The 27,043-nt window shown below is 45.5% G+C and overlaps 1 protein-coding gene across 4 annotated transcripts; it reads left to right on the forward strand.

Moving 5' to 3' along the window:
• The first annotated feature begins 843 nt into the window (after positions 1–843).
• On the forward strand, positions 844–26,710 carry grk4 (G protein-coupled receptor kinase 4). Of its 4 annotated transcripts, none has more exons than XM_084686761.1 (17): positions 934–1,123; positions 10,510–10,605; positions 13,279–13,391; positions 14,874–14,888; positions 15,041–15,118; positions 15,246–15,346; positions 17,198–17,290; positions 17,957–18,020; positions 18,115–18,255; positions 21,177–21,367; positions 21,491–21,528; positions 21,734–21,823; positions 22,011–22,219; positions 24,740–24,877; positions 25,265–25,402; positions 25,842–26,019; positions 26,476–26,710. In XM_084686761.1, exons 1-16 carry the CDS (start codon positions 1,072–1,074, stop codon positions 26,016–26,018), a joined length of 1,734 nt encoding a protein of 577 aa, XP_084542887.1. In that variant the 5' UTR covers positions 934–1,071; the 3' UTR covers position 26,019; positions 26,476–26,710. The 4 variants fall into 4 exon arrangements, with proteins under 4 accessions (XP_084542889.1, XP_084542887.1, XP_084542886.1 ...); XM_084686760.1 differs by having other exon boundaries at positions 25,842–25,973; XM_084686763.1 differs by lacking the exon at positions 14,874–14,888 and having other exon boundaries at positions 844–1,123.
• The last annotated feature ends 333 nt before the right edge of the window (positions 26,711–27,043 follow it).

Consider the following 27,043-nt stretch of genomic DNA (forward strand, 5'->3'; position numbering starts at 1 on the left):
TTTATGTGTTCATTTATTTCAGTATTTCCTTATCCTTAAGTTAATTAGGAGGCAGGACCGGGCGGGATTCAAATGTTCAACCAGGCATTATGCCATAGCAATCAAGCACAGATGGATTAGAGAAGTAGTGAACGCGTCGAGACGGCTATCCGAGCTACTCCGAGACTATGTTTAAATGTTCCGTATTGCCCCGCAGTGTCTTTTTGGAAGCAGAATTCCAATGCTCCACTCACATTGCTGTAGTAAAGGAGATGCAGAGGGCTAGGAGATGGTTGGGTTGGAGGGTCCAAAGCGTTGAATTGGTTTAGAAGAGTGAGGACATGTCCCTGCCAATAGCATCTGGATAAGAGCGTCTGTTAAATGACTAAATGTAAAATGTAAATAGCAACATAGCATGAATCAGAGAGAGAGAGACTATGATACCTTTAGGTATGATTTGGAAAAGAAGATCTGGATACGTGCTTTAATAGCCTACATATCCATATAACTTGTGTAGAATGCTATAGTCTCTAGTGAAATTATAACATGGTATTGTTCCGTCAGCCAGATACAGGACAGATGCAGTTAGACAAACAGGCCAAGAGGGAGAGAGGCAACATAACTCTCTCCTAAAAACACACACTTGCGTTCTCACATTCTGTCTTGCCATGTAGCCTATTTAAAAACAACATTTGTTTTGCAAAATGGTCTGTGTCTGTGCACAAGGCCTTGTAGGTACTAGCAGTATGTGTGTGTGTGTTCGTGCGCGCGTGTGTACTGTAAAGGTTGCACTGTGGTTGTAAGTTGATCCCTCCTACTCTTGCTCCCGTTGTGTGAGCGAGGAGGGAGTGTGCGAAGCGAAGCAGGAAGGAAGGCAAGGGAAGGACTGAATGTTAAGGCGAGTTAACGTCGTTGCTTAGCTTAAAGGTGGGGTTTTTTAAACATCAAGCGATGGAGAACTATCACTATTAACCTAGTATGCGCCAGTGCAGAATTCGCGCTGATCGGAACCATCGTCATCGTCAGCAGACTATCTTCATCTTTTCCGCCAAGTGAAATGTATCGCGACTGCACGGGATCCGGATTTTGACAATGGAGATAGAAAATATCGTGGCAAACACGGTTCTTCTCAAGGCAAGAGAAGGTAAGCTGTAAAGCGAGGGACGACAAGAAGGGAGCGATTGTATGGGGGAGGTAGAAGACTCGAACCATAACAAAGGCTTGGCATTTGCCATCCTTGGATTTGTGCGCTCACTTTCTCTCCTTCTTCTCTCTTTCCCTACGCAGTACAACACATCGTTGTGTTAAAGCGCTGCCCATGGTGATGGTACACGACAGTAGGCTAACTAATCAAAGATCAATAGCAAACGGCGATTGAGATGCGTTTGTGCAGCGTTAAATAGCGCATTGATGACACAATAGCCTATATGCATGACATATATCTTGTATCGCATGGACGTCTGAACCAAGGGTTATATTTGTGACATAACAGCCCTATATCTCTCTATATAAGACATTGTACAGAATTTGCAAGGAGGTAGGCTATTTTAATGGGCCTTCATATATTTGCACAGTATGATCATAGATGTGAACCATATTAGCAATAAAGGAATTCTCTCGCCGACTGCAATGTGTGCGTGCTCAATGTAATAATAGTCACCCCTTCAAAAAAACGAGTGCCATATTATTTGACGCAGAAATATTAATTCCACTGCATTGCTACCCGTTCATTGACCGGACCCGTACGCCACTGAAGGTGGAAACTAGAGGGTATCGTAGGCCTGGGAAACACGGTACGTTGCGAATCGCCGTGTACCCCAACTCTGTGCTCTTTACCTGGGAATGGGGCTTCGCCACAACCCCAGGCCTAGAGACTAGATGCCAAAATATCAGTGTCAAATGCTGCCCACGATAGATTTTTAATATTATAACGCCGCTGGTTTTTACTCTAGCGGGTTTACAGACGGAGTACTTAAAGATGGTGTATGCAACGTTGAGAAGCTTTTTGTCATATTTGCCTAAATGAACTTCACATATTGACAGCAACCAATACATCTAAAGTGTTGACGGCAATATGAAATCAATCCGTCATATGTGGGCGTCGCAGGACCGTAATAACATCACAGATCATTAAGACCATCCCGAGACTAACGATTGGACGGGATACCTGTCTGTCTACCTACCTACCTGCGCGCACTCTGCCCCTGTACTTCACTGATGACTTACTGTACCTAGCTAACGTTACCGCAGCCTGTTGATAGCTCACCAGCAATAGGTTGAAACTCTATTATATAGTTTCCCAATACTAACATGCTTGCTTGAAAGTAGTGAGTACTAACGTTAGCCATGTTTATGTTCATTATGATAGTGTTGTGTGTGTTCTTACATGTGAATGCGACATGGGGTAATTTGTGAAAAGTCTGCTTTCTCAAAAGCTCTCTTTCTCCTGGAATATAAGCTAAAATAGCTAGCTTCGCAAAACTTGACTACACCAGCTTTAAGTGTTTGTCTTTTGTAGGCAGACAAGGCGTAGCGGCTAACATGGCTAGTTTGTTGCCAGGCACAGGGGCGGGGAGTGTAACAATGTATCATCGGGTGAAGAAGAGTGTTTGAATCGACTGCACAGAATAGCGCAATTAGGCTCGCGGTTACTTACAGTTAAGGTTATTTTAATGGCCCATAACATTTTATCTTGTCTCCATCCCCATATTGACTTAAAAATCGAAAGACTTATTTTGCAGAATTATGCCAACGTCTACAATTAGCCCATTCCCGATATAGCATAGGCTATCTAATGTAAAATCTATATTCTCTAATGTCGACTTGACATACAATTAGAATGCATTTAGTTTTTGTGTCGTTTATGATTGCAAAATGTCGTTTTTATAAACCGAAGACAGTGCTTCTGGTATAGAATGTAGACGTGATGGCCCAGTGTTTGTCTAGCAGCGTCATGATACCAGGGCAATACATCTGTCAGGTCTTACATTAGCCTTTCGCATCGAGTTCGTTTATGGCTGCGTAATTTAATTCATTTTGTGTTCATAAATTACCATAATAAAATGCTTCCATACCATGCAGGGCGTACACCAAAGCTTGTGAGCTGTTTCTTTCTCTGTGTTCCAAAACCCTGAAAACAGAATAAGACTGACAAGTTGTCAATAGTTATCTCTCTATTTAATGATATGAAAAGTATTGAAACCCACCTAATATTAGGTATTGTTAACTTTTCATCGTCGTGCTCATTGGCTTGTTTTGTTGATCAATTTAGGGGCTTGTTATTAATACAGCTGGATGTAATGGCAATTTACATATTTTTGGTTCAAACCCGAAACCATAAAGGTGTCAAATTGTTGCATCAACAAGGAGGCTTGCTTGACAGATTTTTTTCATCAGACAAGTTAATGTTAAGCTTAAGCAAAAGTAAAGTGCGGAAGACTTCCCATTGGACTTTATAAGTTGGAGTTTCAAGATGACAATGTAGTTTACAGAGTTAAGTAGTTGCTTACATCACCTCCTTTCATCTCTTGAGGATTTGCATGACTTCACTGCATCATGCATTGGGTTCACATAGATAAACAGTTCACTCAGTGTCTTTGCATATGTTCTAACATTCAAAGCCAGCTACTTTTCTTCATCTTCCCAGCACACACTGTCACACTTAACTTGAATAGTGTGAATGCCAGCTCATAACAACCTGTTATTCTTCTCTTAGTGAGAAACCAGGAGAGGTGTTTATCAATCTCCAGGCCAGACCAGAGACCATGTGGGTATTTTCTGAAGTGATAGGGTGTGCCTGGCCATCAGAGAGGTCAAAGCAGGGTGTCGACATGAAAGGAAGTGGTTTCTCCCTGGCCTTGTTGGATTCCTCCAAAAGGCTTCCTTCCTGCCTTCCTTCTGTCCCTCAGGTAATCTCAGGTTAAGTGACCTCCGGTGATGTAACATAACAGGACAGGTGAAAGCCTGTCTTCCTCTACACCAATCATGTTATGCCAGTTCAGGGTTTCGTTTTTTGGGTGGGAAGAAAAAAAAGAAAAGAAGATGGCATTTTAGAGAATTCAGAAGGGCATGTGCTGTGTTAGTGAGATGGCAGGTTTACAGAAGATACTCACTAGTGTTCTGTTCAAAATCAAGTCATCTCAGACACTTAAAGACACTCGTGGTCATGCCATACTCATAGTGGCCATCATAGTGGTTGGTAATGTATAGTACCTTCAGATTCTTAGGAGAACTCCTCAAATTAAAGTGCACTGTAAAATTACTACTTGAAATGCAATGAACTGATATCCTAAACTTCACATTTTTCTTCGCAATTACTAGAATGTAGGGATTGTTTGGCAGTGTGTTCTTGTTCTCATTAAAACATACCTTTAGTTCTACCCTGGAGCGATGGGCAACAACCGTATAGTGAAATTGAAATAGGGATATCTAGTTGTGTGTGTTTATCTTAAGTGTTTAAATGCACCTGCTATCATAACTGAGCTAAACATCATTGGTAAGCTTAACATCAACCGCATTGAACAATGGTTCAAGGTGAATTCAATGTGCTGAACATTGCTGACACTATGTACTGAGGGTGGACAACAGTGGCAACATCTTCAATTCAATCCATTGACCCCCCAGATGCTTTTGACAACCGGCAGTTTGGTTTGTCAGGTCCTAAGTACCCACACAACAGCCGAAACTGACATTAGCAGCAGAAATTGATAGTTTCCTTTGTCACCTAGAAAGTTGAAGATTCTCAAGATTTAAATGGTTCTTTAAAACAGATTCTAAAACTAGGATCTCGTTTGGTGTGGAGGGATGAACCCAGGTGAAGCTTTCCATGGAGAGGAATAGAAGACAGAATTGCTGATCCTGTGCCAAGCAGAAATGAAATAGATTTTTAGTGTCTCCATTGCCTTTGAAAACAATTTTTCACACATTTACTTCCATTCCCTCTTCCAGCAGCTTCTTTTTCTCTCTTTCCCTCTCTCTAATTTCATTCCATAACACTGCCTTTGTGTGGGAATGTGAATGTGTGTGAGAGAAAAAAGAAGGAGAAAGAGCAAAAAAGAGGGAATGTGTGTCCCAGAGACAACGTGTGCGTTTGCCTTTGACGTAGCCAGAGTAGCTTTATTGGCTTTGCGGTTAAAGGCTGGCTAACTCTTGTTGTCATCGTGCACCAGGGTGTTTCCTGCAGCGGACAGCTGTGAAACACATTGCTTTGTGACAACGGCCTTGATGTGGCTCCTTTTTTACAGTTATTATACCCACAAATGGGCTGTGACCGGGGGAACAAGACGCATGTGTTGCGTATGAAGTGTTAGCTTAGCGGCTATGCAAACCCTTGGCTGACTCAGCAATAAAGGGGCACTTTTTAATATTGTGTGAACATCATAGGGCTTACTGTTCCAGCTGGTTTATTACATTTTCTTAAAGCAATTTGTACGTCAATAGAGCTGCCATTTTATTAGAACAGCTCTGGCTGTAGTTATTGTTGGGTTTAAATAAATTGAAAAAAACATCAGAGATCAATTAAGCGGAGATGGTGGTAACCACCTGTTGTGTACCATGATGTAGCTTTTTCACTGTCACAAGTGGACATCTTCTGTCTACTTTTTTTTACAACTGGAAAACATCATAAGCAGGCTGTGTTCTTCAGTGGCCTTAATATACCATCTTGCAACCATTACAAACTAGGGGCATTTGGAGTGTCCTATTTCAGATATCATTTGAGAATGCAGGCCTGTATCAGATATCGCTCATGATTGTGTTTGTACCGTGTGTTCCGCATTCAAGGGCTTGGCAGCTGAATTAAGGGATGGCGTTTCTTCGTCCTTAGAATATGGCCGTGAATCATTGGAGGCCCTCAGTCTAAAAGATAGTCTGGAGATAGCTTTACACATTAGAGATATGATTGAAGGGATGCTGACTAGAGAGGATCTAAGTGCCAATGTCAATGTCTGGCTAATAGCTTTGTCATTACAGTCTTGACTTGGGTATGCGAACGAGAGTCCTGGCACCAAATCATACTTTCTGGAGCGTTTGAAGGTGTGATGGTATGGTCCATCAGATCCTAGATCAGTTTGAGAGGAAACTTCAACTTCCAAACATTAATGTTAAATATTACTCAACATTTGACCACGTATCTGTTGCAGATTGATCCTTGTGGTGTTTGATAATGGCAAGGTAAAGTGATGTGACTAATTGTTGTTTTGGCAATTGATGTGGTTGGCATAGTCATCACTGTGGTAATCATCATGCTTTTTGCCTGGTTGAGGACCCCCCCAGTGTCAATTGATGAGGATCTGGGTGACAAGATGATGTAATCCAGGAAGTCATGTGTACTAGCACACTGGTGCCCCCTCAAATTTGCCCCTTAAACAAATGATCTGAAGTCATCTTTACATAAATGTGATCCATATTATTAACCTTCTAAATCAGTCATAACAATATTATTAATCATATTCAGCCCTGTCCCTTTTAAATTATCAGCCGAAAGCACCGTCCATCGTCTTCTGACTTTCTTCTGTTTCTCTCTCTCACTCTTCATCCTTTTCTCGCTCTGTCTGAAAGATTCATACCACCCACTGTCTATGTGTATTTTCCTTTGCCTCTCCTGCCCTCTCTTTCCTCCCTCTCCCTCTGTGCCCCCCCGACCCCTGCTCCCTGAAGACCAAGTGAAAACAAGGGTCAGTTTTCAAACTTCAGTCTGTGTTAGATTTAATGGAATCAAGGGGAATACAATTAGAGATACGGAGAGAGGGTAGCTTTTGCAAAATTCCACAGCAGAATGCTTGAGTATGTGTACCCGTGTGTGTGCGCGCGCGCGCGCTTGTCTGTACAATTCTTGACTTGTTATGTTGTAAGGGTCACATTTGTTCTTGATGCATATTCCCACTAAGGGGCCTGTTGAGAAAGAAGGTCTAGCAATAAAGTATTCATGGAGGAAAGAGGGGAGGAAGAAAGGGGTCTGGAAAAGAGGAGAGAGTAAAGTTTAAATGGAAAGGGGGAGAAGGGAGAGAGAAACAACAGAACAGCAAGGATGAGGAAATGGGGGATGTGAGGACGGTAAAAGAAGGGATGAGGCCTTTTCATCTTGGCACGGTCGTTCTGAGTGTAGGTTGCAGTCATTATTTGTGTCACTCTTTCTTTCTGTCTCCCTTTTCCCTTTTTTCCTCCATCCATTCCTCCCTCCCCCGTTCCCCCTCTTTCTTTCCTTCCCTTAATCTCCATCTCCACATCTCTCTTTCCTCCGTTGATGTATGTCATGGACTGTGAGTATACACGTGGATGACCTCATACAAACACAGACCAGTTGCTTTGAATAACCAACACAGATACCCACAGCTAATGTTTTCTTTATCTGAGCAATTCCAACCTTACAGCATTGGAAAACTGACTGGGAAGCCATGTATTGAGCTCTCTGCTGTGTGTGTGTGTCCCCGCGTGTGTCATTTGGCTACAGAGAGCAGTGTTAAATTATGAACACACATCCACTCTTGACGGCATGTCACACGTGGTCATACAAGTGACACACACACACACCCACACACACACACAATGTCAGTCACAGTTAGTCACTGTTAATCAACAGTCATCTGTTGGTGTTTTCTCTAGCTCTTAAGGTTCAGTGAAATCTCATCATTGGTCTGCCAGCTCCATTTGGCCTACACACACACACACACACACTCACACACACAGAAAGAAAGAGATAGAAAGAGATGAATGCTTACTACGTTTTCTCTGTTCTTTGATGAATAGCTGTTTTTCCAATCCACATAATCTCTCTGTCTCTCTCTCTCTCTCTCTCTCTCTCTCTCTCTCTCTCTCTCTCTCTCTCTCTGTCTTTTCTCCTTCTCTCTGTTAGTTAGTTTAACCGGTCCAACTTGTATGTCATCATCCAGGGAGTATTTCCGGTTTTGCAATGATGATAGAGAAAAGAAACCTCTGCTAGTTACCTCATGAACATCATAATGGGAAAAGAGGGGTGCAAGGTAGCGGGGCAGGTGGAGGGAAAGAGTTGGGATAGAATGCGTGAGAGAGAGAAAGCGGTGAAAGTGAGAGCTTGAAGGAGATGGAAGTAGAACTGGAGAAACTTGAGGAGGGAGACTGGAATTGTGTTCCTTGTTTCTGTATTTCTGGTGGAACATGTTTGTTCATGCATGTGGCCTTTTTTCCTTACACACACACACGTACGCATATTATGCACATATATATATACATACACACACAGATTGCATCCCTCTGGACTATACACATTTGATTCCCAATTAATTTGTTCTGTAATCCTGTTCTCTCCCCTTTTCTTCTTGCCTCTTTTTCTGCTCAGGACCTCTTCTCCTCACCTCTCAGTCTGTCTCTCTATTTCACTTAGATAAGAATGACAGATCAGAGTTCGGATTTGACTTCTAAAAATGACTGGATTGTCATTTTTAGAAGAGTGTAAGCTTGCCTGTCTCCATGGTTCAAACTCAGGGAACTGAACAATATTATCCTACGCAGGAGTGTAACATTGCCTGGACCCAGATCTGTGTTTCCGAGGAAAGTGGGCACTATCCCAACGCTACGCATCGGGGCAGTGTCTGAGTCAGGGTCAGAGTGACATGGCGATGTGCTTGACCAGACCTGTTTTGAGATCAACCATAACATCGACAGGCTCGTACAGGGAATAGACAGATCTGTTCGGGGGTCGGTTGTAACAGTCACAGGGTAAATGTTCAGGCTTATAGAATGGATAAACAGATCTGTTTTGGGATCTGTCGGTGTGGTATGTGAGCTTTCATTTTTTATGGCTGTGGATGGATAAAGTTGTTCTAGGAGCAGTCATCTTGCCTCTCTCTCTGGGTGGGGGGGAACAGCATAGTTAAATAAATACCCGTTCCTGTCCTGTTCATATTATGGGCCTGTGCGTGCGGGCTTGACGTCATACTGACATTAAACAGGGTGGGGTAAGACACACACACACACACACACTGCGTGCACTGGCAGCTCTAAAGGATGCCGTTACTAACACCCCCCCCCCCCCCCCCCACACACACACACACACACACACACACTTCATTTTCAGTTCCTTGTATTTTTCTCTCCTCTTCTCACACTTGCTCTATCTCTCCATCACACACGCACACACCAAAAGGAATGACAGTACTTTTCAACATCTGCTCTTGGTTTACCTTCCCCCCACTTATATCATAAAACAGCATGAATGTTCTTCAAAATCCAACTTTATTTGCATTGCGAGCCAAGACACTGGAAAAGATGGTTCTTTTGCAGCAATAACAAGACATAAATAAGCACAGAAATTAGATTTTGAGATATTAGGTAGACACGGAGTGTGTGGGCTCAGAAATAGCTGTTTATTCAGCATGTGGTGTTATAGTGTGAATCCTTATTATAGTCATTCCTCCCTAATCCTTTTCCCCACTATCTCTTTTCTTCTCAAAATTGTTGCAACAATTGCTGTATTGTCTGCTGTGTGTGTGGTACTGTGTGTGTGTGTGTGTGTGCACATGCCCTGCGACCTCAGAACTTGTTCAATGGCATGCCATCTTCCATATCTGTTTCCCAGAGAAAACTCTGTGACCTTTCACCTCTCACTGGTGTTTCTTCTGACTCCCTAACTCATCAGGTTTATTTACTACTTGGAATTCGATTTTAACTGTCGGAGGGTGTGTGTGCGCACGTGTGTGTGTGTGTGTTGGGGGGGGGGGGGGCAGGAGATGAACTGTAGCTGGTTGTTTGCCTGACTTAGCTACTCTGTAGCTGGTTTGTGAACCATGTACTGTTGCTCGCAAGCACCGTTTTGCTGTACAGTGTCCTTATTGATGTGTGTGTGTGTGTGTGTGTGTGCGTTTCTCTGTGTTTGTATTGGTCCATGTTGTCACATGCAGTGCAATCTCTTGCACTGCAAGTGCAAGTGCATCTCTTCTTTTTATTTCCACCCTTCCATCCCTCCCTTCATTAGGATGCCTGCTTATGTAAATGAACACACACACATGCCTCCATGTGAAGGAATGACCAGTTAGTTAACCTGATGAACTTTGACCCTGTGACCTATAATGGTGCTTTCCAGTTCACTTCCTCCAGTCAGGGTCATCACATCCAGCATGCAAGCCTGTGTGTGTGTGTGTGTTCATTTACACCAGCAGGCATCCTAATCGAGGGAGATATGGAGGAGTGGAGAAGGAAAAAAGCAACACACTCTTCCGCTTCATATACACAACTCCAAAAAAACACACGTTCAAGTGTGTGTGTGTGTGTGGCTCTACCCCATGAACCCTTACCAGTCAATCACATGTTGTGTTCTCTCTGTGTTGAACCTTAACCCTGGGAAGCGATTGGTGAGACTACCCAGCTGTTGCTCAGTCACTTGCGTGCACACACATACACAAACTCACACAGAAGACACAAAACAGCAAAACAGTTTTGCTGCAAGTTGTGCCAGGTTGTACATTAGTCAGATGTATTGTAGTGGTTGTCGTGAGATTGAACTTCAGTTGAACTAACTTATCTGTCTCCTCTTCTATCCCCCCCCCCTCTCTCTAGGTGGAGGAGGGAAAAGGAATGGCCGCAGTAAGAAATGGAAAGAGATGTTGAAACTTCCTCACATCAGTCTGTGCGAAGAGCTACGACGCACCATTGGTACGACACTTTGCGCTCGTGTGTGTGAATGTGTGCGAGGGTATGTGTGTGTGAATGTGTGCGAGGGTATGTGTGTGTGCTCGCTCGGTTCTGTCATTGAGGCGGGTCTGATATTGGGAGGAAGTTCAGAATTGACTTCCTTCCTTAGGCTACCCGTCTCCACCCACAGTCTCAGGGAGGGGACAGGAAGTGTGTGTGTGTGTGTTTTCTTGTGTGTTCACTGGGGCACCAAACCAAGACTACCTTCCATATGCATTCTTTCACACACCTAGCATTATGACCTCCATGGGTTGACGTGAGATAGGGGGAGTCTGCTCTCTGTGTGGCCCAAACAAGTGCTCCTCTGTGGGGATGCGTAAGGCTCTTATCTCCCCCTTCTCCCTCTTGTTTCTGTGTGCAAAGGTGGAGAGGCTGTACCTCTGTTTCTGTGTGAGTGAGAGCGAGAGAGAAAGTGAGATAGACTGAAGTGTGCGTCACTGTTCTCTGCCAGAGATTGCAGTGTGAAGAAGTATTAGATAGTACCCAGTTACTGTGAAACTATCAAGTCAATAAGTGAATCGCCAAGTACAAGTTCAAGATAAAAATCAATGTATTTATTGTAGATCTGTAAGGTGCAGTTGTCTGATACTCAAGTTGAGCATCTGCACAAAGAATACAGGAATCAGGGCAGTTAAATAGTATCACGATATGGGGTTTTTTACTCTCACAAGAAAAGTCAGGAGGATGACAATCAACATAGCCTTCGCAAGCACAGAAAGAGGACGCTGCATGCTAGACAGCTTTTGTTTAGGCTTTAGATAGGATCCTGGAAATGGTCCTGACGTTCCATGTTCTCATGAGCTAATATAGCAGGGTATAGTTCAAACATTGTTTATTATATTCAGAGCATTCCAAACAGTATAAAAGTACTAAAGTAATCCTTAGCTGTAATCTTTAATTATGGTTAACTGATCAGTGGTTAAGGGCAGACCTCTTCCAGTGCTTGCCTCCTCCCCTGCCCCCCACCCCATGTCATTCTCCTAAGCACCCTAGAGAAGGAGAGAAGGAGACAAGAGAGGAGAGAAGGAGACAGGGAAGAAGGAGAGAGAGGAGCGAGACAAAGAAAAATGATACACAGAGAAAGGTAGAGAATGGGCAGAACGAGATAAAAAAGACAAGAGGGAGAAATGGACATCTTTAGATGTTGGTGATGTCATCTGTGCAAGGAATGACCCTAAATGTCTTTCTCTCTGTCAGCAGGCTGCACAGCAGTCATGTGCTGGAGGTCTGTTGGCGCGAAACTGATTCCACCATTTTGCATGAATGCTCCAGGAATAAGCGTAAAGAAGTGTGTGTGCGTGTGTCTGTGTGCACGTCTGCTCATACGTGCACGTGTGGGTCTAGAGCCAAGGCAGCTATTTGGGGTGTCATGCATCACACTAGACAGAATTAAAAAAATCTCCTACAGCCCTCCCCCTCCCATACACACACACACACACACACACTAACACACATTCATATGTACATACATACTGTACATTCATAAATACTTACATTTAAGACCATGTGAAAGAATGAAGCTGCAGCTATGTCTTTGTGGTGTCTTGGTAAAGTCATCGGCTTGGCCTTTCAGTAAGAAGTACTTCTTAAGGAGCTAGATTACATTACATGGTGGCTGCAGTCTCTACGTCTCCTGCCTGTGTGTGTGTTTGTGTGTGTTCATCAAGGACCATGTCGCACGAGTGGATCCTCGTGAATGTGTGTCGATTTTTGCGTGTGTGCAATGTGTGTGTGTGTGTGGGCGTTATCGATGGGTCATTGAGACACATCTATGTTGATCTGGTAGTTCATACATCAACTGAGTGTGTCTCTCTGGACACAGTAGAGTCTCCCTGGTCACCATCATGTTCACCATCATCTCGCCTCGTTATGTTACAGGGGGGTTCGGGGGGGTTTGCTTGGATGATAAAAAGTAAACCATTGTCTTCTGTCCATATCCCCCTCTGTCTCTCTCCACATGTCTCTTCCTTTCTCTTTCTGTCTCATTCCCCTCTCTCTCACTCTTCTTTCTTTTTCTTGTCGCTCATAATGCTTCATTTCCAGGGGTTCTATGCAGTCTGCTCCATGATGTAGTAGAGGTGGAGTTTTTCTGGGGACTGATACTACTGATAATTGAAGAGGAGCTTAAACCCAATCTATGATAGCCCCTCTGTATGACACACACACCATATGTTCCTACAGAATGTCCGAATGGAGACGGCTCTCTTGAGTTACATAGCTGCAGAATGCTGGCAGCATAGCAAGGCCGTGTATTGTGATAGTCTATAGTTTCTCTCTTTCTGCCCTCCCAACTCTCAGAGTTGTTTTTCTTTTAGAAGTAAAGAGAGAGAGAGAGGGAGGGGGGGGTTTTTAGTACGTAAAGAGGAAATTTTTAATTGGAAGAATGCTGGCCTCTACACTCATTCACATGATTCAAAACCCTGGCTGAACACACACACGCACACAGTGCCAAATTGTCAACAGTTTTCTTCCAGATATCTTGCTAGTTTCATAATTCTACTCAATGAGAATTTCTTTTTGCTGTTTTGTTGACAGTTTGAATCTCACCTGATGTTAGTAGTGTGTGTCATCCGGTTGGGCTCTCAGACACACTCACAATTCTCTGACCAGGTTTTCTTTGTCTTCTCTCTCTAGAAAGGGACTACAGCAGCCTGTGTGAAAGGCAGCCGATTGGCCGACTGCTGTTCCGTCAGTACTGTGACACTAGGCCAGAGTGCAAACGCTGCATCGAGTTTATGGACGCTGTGGTAAGAACTTTCTCTCTTTGTCTCTCTTTTCTGTCTCTCTTGGTCCCGATCGCTCTCTTTGTCTCTTGTCTCTCACTTCCTGTCTCTCTCTTTGTCTCTTGTCTCTCATTTCCTGTCTCTCTCTTTGTCTTTCTGTCTCTCTTTCTGTCCATCTCTCTCTCTCCCTGTCTTTCTCTTTCTCTTCTACCTGGAAACCTGTCTGTAGCCTCTCCCCCCCCATCCCCCTTTCTCTCTTTTCCTCCCTTCATCTCCTTTCTTCATTGCCTCTGCCTGCTCCCTTGGGGTGGGTCTGCGTCTGGGCCTACAGGAGGAGGAGCTTGGTTCTGTGCCTGGTCTTGGTTGGGGGGCTAGAGTCGTGTGTTTATGTGTGTGTGTGTGTGTGTGTGTAGGGGGAGAGGAGGGGGAAGTGATTAGGAACTTGGACTAGCTGTCAGAAAACTATCCATGCCCCCCCCCTTCCACATCCTCCTCATGCTTCATGCACTCTCTCCATGAGGTCAAGCCCACGTCAGAGCTTGGTCCCCTGGGTGAGCAAGCTAACACAGGCCCAGGCTTGTGTCTAGGCCCCTGGAGGTGTCTGAGAAAGGAAAACAGGAGGGGGGAGGGAGAAAGAAATCCTGCTTGTTTAATGAATACGTACATTAGTCAAGTCTCTCTAGAGGGCCCTCACATACACACACACACACACCCTCGGAGACAGAAAAAATAAAGAAAACTGTTAACAGGAGTGGGTTGTTGATTCCGCGTGGGTCCTGCTTCATGCTTAGACTATGATGTGTAGCAACAACCTCCTAGACAGCGTTTCCATGGATGGCTCAGCGCAGCCATATAAGTCCATAACTTTCTCCTTTTCTCGACCGTATTTCTCCACGAAAAAAGAAAAGACAACACCCAGCTTGTCGAAAAAGGGTCCAGAATTGCTACGGTGTGACCCTGAAAACATGAGTCATAGTGGCTGCCGACCAGGGGCGGAGCCAGACGTTTAAACATTCAGGTCTTAGCCCCAGCATAGAACATACTCAAGGCTTGATGTGATTATAGATAGGAACTGCCACAGGTAATGCGAGCAGGCGTAGCGCGCAAGCAAAATGTTATATTCGCCAAAAATTACAATCCAAATTTTTACCTGAAAGATTCTGGGCTTTTGAGAACACTCAGGGCTCAAGCCCATGAAGCCACCCTCCCGTTCCGCCCATGCTGCCGACATGAAGCTGGTGAAGCGTGTGAAGAGAAACACATCAGCCATTTTGATTCTCTGACTAAGCTGGGGGGCTTGTTGTTGGCGTAGTTGTTGCTAGTGATGACATCATCACCCTCACTGTCAACCTCTCTCCACTGTGGGGGGATGGGCTAATTATGGAGTCATGACGAGTCTACTCTCTCTTTCTTTCTTTCTTTCTTTCTTTCGTTCTTATCTCATTTTCTTTCTTTTATCTCTCTTCCTCTCTCTCGCTCTCTCTCTCTTCTGTCTATCTCCACTAGTGGAATGATGAAGAGGTGAGGAGAACAGAAGAGAGGAACAGAATTGGGATGGTTCTGGAAAGAATTTAGAGGGATGAGACGTCCTGGAGTCAAACTCAAAGACAAGAAAGGGTTTCGAGGGACCTGTGTGTGTGTTTGTTCTTCACCCGTCTCCTTCTTTTCCACAGGCTCTGTACCAGCTGGCTCCAGATGAGAAGAGGAGGGACTATGGACTGAGTCTTTTAGACACATACTTTAATAATGGGGTGTGTAAAGGAAACACACACCCAAACACACAGCTAATCGCACCACCTAAACAACTCTACACAACAAGACATACACATGCTGGTTCAATGTGAGTGTGTGACGTGTATTTCCTGTGTGTCTCTCCAGTCAGCGGCCCATCTACGAGACATACCTCAGGACGTGGTGGGGGAGTGTCGTGAGAAGCTGGAGCAGACTCCCTGCAAGGAGCTCTTCAACGAGTGCACCAGGTACTGTCACCTCATTGGCCTCGACACCTGTCAGTTGGGTGCACCAAGACACCTCATTGGTTGCGTGACCCATCAATCACGCACAGCCCGAATCTGACTGGATAAAATGGTTTCAATTGTCGTAAGGAATGGTGTTTCGAGGTACGCACCTGAAACAGCAATGTTGGAAAGGAGAGTTTGCGTGTGCAGTAAAGGCTCCGTTTGGAGGTGAGTGTGTGGATGTTTAGGGTTGTGTATGTGTGTGCCTGTGTGAGGAGGGCATGGTGTGTGTTGGACAGAGCTCACCCTGTCAGAGTAATGATGATGAGGCAGCTGGCACCTGGAGCAGTATGAAAAAGCACACACACACACACACACACAAAATGGAGCCGAATGAAAGAAAGTACCGGGCAGAGAGGGCATCCGGACGTCTGGCATGAGAACAACAGCCGCCTCAGTGTTCCCTTATACACTTTTACACACACACACACACACACACACACACACACACACACACACACACACTCTCACACACCCTCTTGCAGGTGTTTTAGTTTCCTGCTACAGCCCCGGAGCCAGGAGGAATGAACAGAACAGATCAGGGATTATTTCCCATAGTAATTTTGGCCCTTATGCAGAACTGAGCCCCTTCTAGAAATGGGATGTCCAATCTGAGACACACACACACATATCCTTTGTCTAGTACTACAGGATGAAAATATTGATGCTTGCAATGCAAATTGAGGTATATTTATCAAAGTTGCAGTGGTGTTATGATACGCTTTGAGCAACATTCCCATTGGAGAAACGAAGGGTGGGAGGCCGCCGTACGGAATCATTTTCAGATATCCTAGTACTTGATAATTCACCATAAAGATAGGTTAATGTCATGGCCATCCATATTAATAATCTTTATATTAATATGCTAGCTTGAAGCTATGCAATGGCTAAGCTACGTTAGGGCTGATCAAGGCAGTGGCTGAGTAATGCTAAAGGTAAGCTATGCTAAGGCTTGCCTGAGTCTCTTTATTAGACCTAGCTAACCAGGGTTTCTATACCCTGTTGGGTCATTTTAGAAACACACACAAGCTCTAGTCCATTATAAAACTAAGAAACAACAGTCTTCTGAGTCTACATACAACTGATACACACACACACACACACACACACACACACACACACACAGAGACAGTCTGGCGGGGTGAGATTAGGCGTTCCAGGGCTTTTCTAGCCAACCGCCAGCTCCTTCAAGACCATTTTCCCAGAAGGCCAAGTTTCCTGGTTGAATTGAGTGGAATGTTCTCATTTCAAAGGCATATTTTATATTTCACCATATTTCACGGTGTAGTATTGACACTGAGCACTGTCCAACACTTTCTTGAGGCTATCCTCTGAACAGGACACACACACACAGACACCGTTTCCAATGAAGGTCTGAGTGCAACATTGTGGAAACATTGTGTCTTCTATCTCTCCCTTGGGTGGGCAGCGGGTGGGGGTGTGGAATGTCTGCCTCCCCTGCCCAGCGCCAAACCTGGCAACCCAGAGGAACGTAGGAGACTCAGCATGATGCCAGAGTCATAGAATGTTGACGCATGGTCAGAGCTTGGCCGATCACGGTCGCAATAAGGTTTTAGTTAGGTTAGAATGTACTCTCTTACTGGAGTCAATAACGATCTTGTTTGGTTGAGCTGTCTGAGTAGGGTCCACAGTTGTTATTGTTGGCTTGTTAGATTTGACCTTGTTAAATGACCAATTTCTTTTGTCTATTTCTCTTCCTTCTGATCCCTCTTCCTTGCATTCCCCCCACCCCCTCCTTCCACCCCACCTCCACCGTTCTACTCCTTCGTCCCTCTCACTGTCCCTCTACAGGATTGCTCGTGAGTACCTGAGTGGAGCGCCCTTCTCTGCCTACCAGGAGACCATGTACTTCTCTCGCTTTCTGCAGTGGAAGTGGCTGGAGAGGTGAGCACTCCCATTGGTTTATGAAGTCATTCCCGGTCATTCGATTTTTTCAGCTTGAAAAAAATCTGTTTCACATGACATTCCGGTGTTACAGAGGTTTTGACTCCATATGGTTATAGGCTATGGATGCGTAATTGAATCCAGCATGTATCATGCTGTCAAAATACTGCTTTAAATCGCTTCAAATGTTTCCATGGGCTTGATTTACCTTGCCTCATGCTGTGAAACCAAAGGTTACCCTCCCAGCTCCACCAGGTTAGACAGGACTTTCAACAGTTTCACAGTGTAGTTTCACTTCTAGTTTCTACGTCAGCCACCTGCCCCCCCCCCCCCCCATCCCCCGAACACCATGTCTAAAACAAGTCACAGTGACAGTTTTAGAAGTTGCACTGTAAAGAATAAATTCAGAACGAGGAATGACCAAAGGGCCTTAGGGCTTGAAAACCTACGGAACATTAAAAGCCTTCCAAGGACCATCAATGTGTTTGTTTAAGAGTTGTAAATAATGAATGATGTTTTGCTTTGGTAACCAAAGGAGTTGGGTAACCAAAGGAGATTGTGGAAACAAGTCTGATCAATACATGGATGAAGGATATATTGCTATACACCAGTCAACAAGTAGAATAACTTTTTTCTCATCTTTTATTCTCTGCATTCCCCCATCAGGCAACCAGTAACCAAAAATACCTTCAGACATTACAGAGTACTAGGAAAAGGTGGATTTGGCGAGGTGAGAAGTATTCTCTGTGTGTGTGTGTGTGTTTGTGAATGTGTGTGTGTGTGTGGTAGCATTCTAAGCTGTCTGTGCCTGTGTCTCCTCTCAGGTTTGTGCCTGCCAGGTCCGTGCCACTGGTAAGATGTACGCCTGTAAAAAGCTGGAAAAGAAACGCGTGAAGAAGAGAAAAGGTGAAGCAATGGCACTAAACGAAAAACGCATTTTAGAAAAAGTTAACAGTAGTTTTGTAGTAAGTACTACTTTTTTCTTATTCAACCCTTTCTCCAGATTCATAATGTGTGTTTCACTGTGTTTGTGTATGAGAGTGCCTCCCTGTCTATCTGTTTTTGTTTGTGTGTGTGTGCCAATGTTTGTTTATGTAAATAATGTATGTCTTCCTTGGTCTACCTGTGTCATTTTACATTTCCTGTTAAGTCTATGCATGGTTTGCGGTATCCTGTATTGTGCATTTTATTCAACCCATTTAAAGCTGTGATCATAATGAACTCTAGCGCCTTCAGTACTGACGTCAAAAAACGTTGTTTGGGTCACGGCCTAACACATGAGTGAGCGGTACTTTCTCTTCCTTGGAGGAATATGAGGTATACGTTCCATTTTGTATGGCTTGGCTTACAATATCTTCTCAGGTGCTTAAACAGGAAACAGATTCTTGGTTTTGGCTCGGAGCAACCGTCGTCACAAGATGATTGGAGGAAAAACGAGAAAAGGAGCTATTGGTTTAGCATTGTTGGAATGAGATGAGGTGTGCATGTTTCTGTTCGTGTTAGCGTTTCAATGAGCTTGTGTGTGTGTGTTGACTGTCGCAGCGTTTGTCTGCTCTTGTGCACGATGATGACTGGCACGATGGCTGGCACAACTGCCATGGATACACATGATCACAGTCTGGGCAAGCAAAGCAAAAGAACAGCCCCTTCAGTTCTCTTAACACACCCAGGAGAAAGAATACACTCTCTTTCTCTCGCTCTCTTTTTTTATACTCACACCCCCCAAACACACACACAAACACAAACACACACACCGTCTCCAGAGCTCCGATTTTCACCTCAGAAGACTTCAGTGAAAAGTCTCCCAGAAAGTTTGAACACTTTGCACAGAGTGATTTTATAACCCAACAAAAGCACTGTCACACATACAGTGGGGACAGTGTTCACCAGTGTCAACCTAGTAATGGCATTATGTAAGCAACGTCAACACCCCGACAGATCCAAACCTTCCCCCCTCCCTCCCCATAAAGAACAACGTGTGACATGGTGACTATCCCACTGAGGTGAATCACAGGTAACTGTACACAGAACAGAACACACTCCAACTGTTCTCCCAGGGTTGTTCCTGGAGTGTGGATGAATACTTTGAAGCATTGGAAAAGCTCTCCGGTTGGGTGTCCTTGTTTGGGTGACTCACAGGTGACACACACTCACACACTGTGAAGTGGTGTTTCTGTGGCTGCCCCCGTATTAAGCAGCTCGCTTCTTACCTGTTGTTGGACAGCACAGGCTGGGTAATCTCATTGACATTGACTGTGTGTGCGTGTCTAAAGGAGAGGGTATGGCTCAATGGTTAGAGCGCTTGTCTGCAGATGAAGGTCGCAGGTTAAAATATTCCCCTGAACTGCTTTGGAAAAAGCATCTGCTAAATGCATACATTTAGTCACATTAAGTTTCTCTCCAGCACAAAGTGTACGTGCTTTGATGGTGTGTGTCCGTATGGTGTACAGTAAATTCCCCTTGCTTATGTTGCACGCATGTGTCGGATTGTACAATATGTTTGTGTGTTCTCAGCTGCGGGCTGAAGCATGGCCTCTTCATGTGCCTCTCTACCTATGAGAGTGGCTCTGTTGCCTAGCAACGCTGACCAAACAGCAGCAGCAGAGGGAAGAGTCAAGTACACCCTCTTTCTCTCTTTCTCTCTCTCTCTCTCTCTCTCTCTCTCTCTCTCTCTCTCTCTTACTCACTCTCTCTTACTCACTCTCTCGCTTTCTCTCTCACTTTTTGTGTCTCTTTCTCTCTCCCTTCCCCTTGCTTTAATTGCCTGATTCTCTTCCTGTCTACCTATAGCATTCTGTTACGTCTTTCTCTTTTCCATCTTTATCACTCTGTTTTTCCTTTTTTTTTTTTTTCGTGTCATGATGTTACTCTACTCTCTCTATTAGTCGTTTGATATCTAGTTACGTGTGGTGTGTTAGTGTGTGCAGTGTGCAGAAGCATTGCTGTTAGTTTTGATGGAGGTGTGTATGTGTGTGTTCTTTTTAGAAGGCCGTCAGAGTGCTGTGTAAGGGTTGGCTTTGATGTGTGTGTGCGTGCGTGCGAGGGACACAGACTTTGGTGATCCTGTCCTATCTCATTCAGGAGCTGAGCTTAGCCTTTCTCAGAACTGAACAAGTGTGTGTGTGTGTGTGTGTGAGTTTATTTATTTGTCCCACTCCCAAAGCTTTTCCAGTTCTCTCATGCGTAGGTTTTACAAACATATATTTTAGAGCATTCCTATAGCAGATGGAATTCTTCAGTGCAGTAAACACACACACAAAGTGCCCCATGTGTTATTGACCCAGAGGCAGGCGTGGGGACAAGAGGATGAGAAGAGGAGCGGAATAGAGCGTAGAGATTCTTTCTGACGCTGTGTAAATTCTGGTGGTTGTGACACGCACAATCATACAAACCGCCCCCCCACTAGCACACACACACACATAGAAACACACAGAAACCCTATTATAACTGTGTGAGGGTGAGTGTTGCATTAGTTCTGTATGTACTCACTGTGGTCCCTTGTTACTGTAAGTGTCTTTTTATAGCCACACATTGTCCAGGCAGTGTGGCCTTTTCACTCACTGTTTCCATGGAGACACAATGAAGTTGTTGTTGTTTCATGCTGTGTTTCTACTGGTGAGGGTTGTTATTTTAGTCCAGCTTGACCTCAGACTGGAGGGTTGTATGCGTGTGCTTGTGTTTGTATTGGTTTGCAATGCATCCTGGGACACATCCCAGGTCATGTCAAACACAATCTTCGCCTGTTCTGATGCGGCATTTTCTCTATCAATGCTCTCTCTCGCTTACTCTACCCCCCCACCCTCTCTCTCTCTCTCTCTCTCTCTCTCTCTCTCTTTCTCTCACTTACCCTCCCCCCTTCTCTCTCTCTGTCTCTCTTCCCCCCCAGGTTAGTTTAGCCTACGCGTATGAGACCAAGGACGCCCTGTGTCTTGTGCTGACCATCATGAACGGGGGCGATCTCAAGTTCCACATCTACAACATGGGCAACTCTGGCTTTGATGAGCAGAGAGCCATCTTCTATGCTGCCGAGATCTGCTGCGGCCTGGAGGATCTGCACCGTGAAAGGATCGTCTACAGGTGTGTGTGTGTGGGGGGGGGGAGGGCGGGCGGGCGGGTGTATGTGTCTGTTGGTTAAGGATTTGGATATGGACTGCAATTGGGATAATCTTAATACAAAAAGTATCTTTTTTATTGCGGTAGGGATTTGAAACCTGAGAATATTCTCCTGGACGACCGTGGTGAGTTTCAAGCCTCGTCACCTGCTTGTTTCTCCGTTCCACCTCTACTTCCTTCTATTTAGCCGCACAATCGGCACAATCAGCTGGTCAGGTGTAGCCATCGACCATTGCCCCTACAGAGGGACATGTGTGTACTACAGGATGTATGCTTGTAACCGTGGCATTGGTGTGCTCCTGAGCATCTTTGCGTGTTGGTTCTCCCCAGGACACATCCGCATCTCTGACCTGGGGCTGGCTGTCCAAATCCCAGACGGAGAGACGATACGAGGGAGAGTGGGCACCGTCGGTTACATGGGTGAGAGGGACAATAACGGTTCCTTCCTTCTATCTCTACCTCTCTGTCTTTGTCTGCCTCTATCTCTCTTTCTGGCCGTGTCCAGCCTTAAGTTTGTGAGGGTCACTCCAATCTCTCCCGGTGTAGTCTTCATGATGGTCCTTCTTAATCGCCCCTCTCCCTCCTTTCCTCCCCCCTCTCCCTCCAGCCCCAGAGGTGATCCAGAATGAGAGCTATTCCTTCAGCCCTGACTGGTGGGGTCTGGGCTGCCTGGTGTTTGAGATGATCCAAGGCCAGTCCCCCTTCCGCAGGCGCAAAGAGCGAGTGAAGAGGGAGGAGGTGGACAGGCGAGTGCGGGAGGACCCAGAGGAGTATTCCGATAAGTTCTCAGAGGAGTCCAAGGACATCTGCAGACAGGTGAGATGATGGGAGGGCTGGAGGGAGGGCTGGAGGGAGGGCTGGTGGGAGGGCTGGAGGGAGGGCTGGAGGGAGGGCTGGTCGGATGGCTGGTGGGAGGGAGGGAGGGCTGGTGGGAGGGCTGGAGGGAGGGCTGGTGGGAGGGCTGGTGGGAGGGAGGGAGGGCTGGTGGGAGGGAGGGAGGGCTGGTGGGAGGGCTGGAGGGAGGGCTGGTGGGAGGGCTGGAGGGAGGGCTGGAGGGTGGGAGGGAGGGCTGGTGGGAGGGCTGGTGGGAGGGCTGGAGGGAGGGCTGGTGGGAGGGCTGGAGGGAGGGCTGGAGGGAGGGCTGGAGGGTGGGAGGGAGGGCTGGTGGGAGGGCTGGAGGGTGGGAGGGAGGGTGGGAGGGAGGGCTGGTGGGAGGGCTGGAGGGAGGGCTGGTGGGAGGGCTGGAGGGAGGGCTGGAGGGAGGGCTGGTGGGAGGGCTGGTGGGAGGGCTGGAGGGAGGGCTGGTGGGAGGGCTGGAGGGAGGGCTGGTGGGAGGGCTGGAGGGAGAGCTGGTGGGAGGGCTGGTGGGAGGGCTGGTGGGAGGGCTGGTGGGAGGGCTGGAGGGAGAGCTGGTGGGAGGGCTGGAGGGAGAGCTGGTGGGAGGGCTGGAGGGCTGGAGGGAGGGCTGGAGGGTGGGAGGGAGGGCTGATAGAGTACAGGATGGATAGGGACAGAGGGAGGGAGCATGACTGGATAGGCAGATAAAAAAAACTTGTAGTGCATATTTAAACCATTATTCCACGGGTTCTTTCATAAATTAGTGCTACATACACTCATCTACACAGAACTACAGGGTACCTTTAACGTAATGTGTTCTACTGCCAGGGTCATGGATGAGGTGAAACCGTGTGTGTGTGTGAGGTTGACCACTTCTCCCTGCTTTGTGAACGGTGGTTCATTTGTAGCATTACAAGAGCTGAGGCCGTGTTTCACAGGATACGAGGTCACGAGTGCTAATATTTACTTTATCCATGACAGAACATTTAGTGTAGTGGTGTTAAAAGTGTGTGTATGTGTCTGTGTGTCTGTGTGCGCTCCATGTGGCAGTAAGAGCTGTGGTTAGGTCAATAGAGTACTTTGCTTCGGGCTGTGACTGAATTCACACAGATAAACCAATAACTGTTTTATTGGTTGGCTATTGTAGAACAAAGAATCTACTGTACCATAAAAACTCCAAGTGTTTTTTTAAATAAAGCATTATTGTGATACAAGTATAATTTTAGACTGTAAAGTGCATAACATAACATTTTGTTGAGTATTTTGTAGAGTCATAAATTTGGTGTTAAGGTAAATTACTTAAAATGGAAAAGGGTTTTTCCCATGTCTTTTTTACACTTCTTAACTCTTCGGTCCTATACCTCTATTCTCTCATCCCTCCTTCTCGTTCTTCTCTGTCTCCTGGGGGAACCAATGTGCTACAGGGGTGGGAGGGGGGCACTCATTTGTGTGACGCCATGGAACATCCCGACCTCAGGTTCAGCCCAGTCAAAGACTCCCCAGGGAGAGAAGGAGAGAGAGCGGGAGGGCGAGAGAGAATGCTGAGATGGGGGAGCAAGAGTGCGAGGGGAGGGGTTTAAAGAGGTAGACAAAGAGAGCGGGAGAGGGAGAGAGAGAGAGATGGTCTGTGCCCTCTTATCTGCAAGAAGGATCACCACAGACCAGAATAGTTGAGTGAGCAGAGACGGTGAAAGAACGGAAGATGTTTATAAGTTCTTTGGCCTGGTGAAAAGAGGGGAGGCAAGAGGTAGGGAGGGAGTTGAGAGAGAGAGAAACAGAGAAGGGAAGAGTGAGAGAGGATGAGAGAGCGGAGTGCTATGAAGTTGTTGGTGAAGTAACTATCACCACCTCAGTGACAACTAGAGCATGCTGGCTGCAACATTTTCTCGTTGAAAATATTGCCACTTGACTTTCACCACAGGAATACTTCAGGAAGACAGTGTGCACTCTGAGATTCCTAGGTACTCATGTGATTTATCTTTTTCTTTGTAGCCTCCCTGAGTTGTGTATGTGTGTCTCTGTATTGTGTAAGTCGGTGTAAGAATTTATGTTTGAGTAGAGTCGGATGTGCACAAAGGGGAGGATTACAGAGTATGGGATACAGTAGGAATGTTTGAGTGTGTGAGTAGAGACAGGGAGAAAAGGATTAGGATGGTCATAAAGCTGTCGGGAGCTAACCAGAGGAGGAATCCCATGAACCATATAAGCCTTCAGTACTCCCCCTGTGTGTGTGTGTGTGTGTGTGTTGGCACACATTGTGCACAATCTGTTAACACACAAGGTTTTATGGGACCTTTCTCCACACACACACACACGAAACGTATGAAGTATGTAGTCAGATGCCGTATTCTTTCAAAGAAACTGAATGAGAAGAAGGCAGGCGGGTCTGGAACGTTTTCAGAATCAGAATGTGGAACTGGAATTGCCGTGTTCTAGCATTCAATGCCTGTCTATGCGCTATGATGTCACATCCTGTTCTACCTCCTATCTCTGTTTCAGCTGCTGACGAAGGACCCCAAGGAGCGTCTGGGCTGCCAGGGGCGTGGCGCCGTGGAGGTCAAGCAGCACGCCATCTTCAGAAACATCAACTTCAAACGTCTGGAGGCCAACATGCTGGATCCTCCCTTTAGCCCAGACGTAAGGAACACACACACATAGACTGTGAAAACATACACAGAACATCCACACACACACATGCAAACACATGCACAGTCTGTACACCGAAGCAAGAATCTTTACACAGGAAATACCAGTGTTGCCGTAAATAAACACATTCCTCCACATCTAACCAGCATGCAAAATGCAAATCGATGACTGGAAATAAGGGTGGTGCCTAAATAAGACAAGACGTGTTGAAGATTGTCAGAGTGTTAGTTTGGAACTGAGTCAGCACTTTTGTTCCTCAAAACCCTGAAACAAACCCTCCCCCCCACCTTCTCTTTATCTCTCTCTCTCCTCCTTTCTCCACCCACCACCTTTCTCTCTCTCTCTCTCTCTCTCTCTCTCTCTCTCTCTATTTGGCAGCCAAGGGCTGTGTACTGTAAAGACGTCCTTGACATCGAGCAGTTCTCCACAGTCAAAGGCGTCAACCTTGACCCGACGGACGATGACTTCTACCACAAGTTTGTCACAGGCAGTGTCTCCATCCCCTGGCAGAATGAGGTATTGCAGCCCGGGACGGGCCACAGTGGGCCACAGTGATGATCTTCTGTCACAGAGAGACAGTGATACAGACACAGGGGCCAAATGCAGACACATATTACAAATAACAGTCACATCAAAATAAACCACTGTATTTTGACAAACTGAACTAGAACCTACAGTCTTTTCAAATACAGATTTAATTAGACATGAATTGTTATCCAGTTACAAAAATCAATCAAACCAATAATACATTTATACTTGGAGATAGAGGTTGAAAGAGCCCAGCTCTATTACCCTCCCTGTATAAGATACAGTACATAATAATGTGTATAATAATAATAATAATACAATAATATCCCTAGCTTGAAGTATCACCACTGTGCAGTTATCGCGTTCTCTTTGGGGACACTCAAAAATACCAAAAGTGACCCCCTTCCCACTGGCCTCCGACCCTCAGATGATTGAGATGGAGTGCTTCAAGGAGATCAACGTGTATGAGACGGACGGGACGCTGTGCTCCGACCTGGACGTGAACCGGCCCCACCCCCCACCAAAGAGAGGCTTCTTTTACCGCCTCTTCAGACGCGAGGCAAGTTCTAGCGCTCCCGCTGCGGTCCGAGGGGGTGGGGCTTAAGGTACTTACTATCTCTCTATCCTTCTCTATGAGTACTCCCGCAACCCCCTCTCGTTTCTTGGTCCCTGTCTGAACGAGAGGGGGAAGGGGCCTTCAGGGGACCGTGTCAATGTGATCTTTTGTTCTGTGAGGTTTTAAAACCGGTCATTTGATTGATTTTGTTGTCTGCCATCTTGGAAGATCTTGATACCTAATACTAACTCTCAACTTACATTTAGTCCTGGTGTATGGGCAAAACACACACACACTTTCTGTTTGGTATTTCAGTAAGAGGCTTCTACTTTACCTCTCTTAAATGTCTTGAGCTTCCCATTTATCTGATCCTAGACCACTTGGGAAGTAGGTACAACGTAACGTGTCTTTAAATAAAATAACATGTCCCTGATCTGGGGTCAGTTGGGGAGTTGCAAAAGGTCACAGAGCAGCACTTATAACCATATGTTCTGGCTGTTTCCAGGTCTGCTTTAAAAGTGGCTACAGCGAGGAAGAGACAGATGATCCCGCTCACCTCTAAACCACTCCCCCCTTCCCCCATCTCACCCCTCACCAACACCCCGTCCCATCCCTCCTCCCCACGGCAACAGTCGCCGCCCATCAAGAGCGCAAATCTTACGAACTCGATGAATGTTGACCTGTATTTATGAGATGTATTAAAAGTGTATTATAATTAAAAGAAAAAGTATGAGTTTAAAGATTTTGTACATTTGTACTTGAATTATGTCTAGATGTATATTTTCACTAAAGGTTGTATTGTACAAAAAAGCCATATAAGTACCACTTGAATGCATACATAACATGTATTTTTTCTTTAGAATGAGTATGGAAAATGAGTATTGAGGATTCTTTTTTTTTTTCTTTTTTTTTTTTAAGAAGCACAGTAAAGCTAGTATTTTGATTTTCTCGATGTAGCATAAAGCCCCTTTCTTTACTTTTTTACGTCAAGTGCTTTTGCCCAGCGTCAGATTCTAATATCATTATATCATGTACACCCAGTTCCAAACCAGGCCCTTCCACCTAAACTCCAA

Source organism: Hypomesus nipponensis, chromosome 22, assembly GCF_054491055.1.
Source record: "Hypomesus nipponensis isolate SF chromosome 22, ASM5449105v1, whole genome shotgun sequence".
NCBI classification, from domain to species: Eukaryota; Metazoa; Chordata; class Actinopteri; order Osmeriformes; family Osmeridae; genus Hypomesus; species Hypomesus nipponensis.

Coding starts and splice junctions, on each gene's coding strand:
- grk4 (XM_084686760.1), top strand. CDS start 1,072: ATGGAGATAGAAAATATCGTGGCAAACACGGTTCTTCTCAAGGCAAGA. Junction 17,291..17,956: donor CAGTGGAAGTGGCTGGAGAG/GTGAGCACTCCC, acceptor TTCCCCCATCAG/GCAACCAGTAACCAAAAATA. Junction 24,878..25,264: donor ATCCTCCCTTTAGCCCAGAC/GTAAGGAACACA, acceptor TCTATTTGGCAG/CCAAGGGCTGTGTACTGTAA.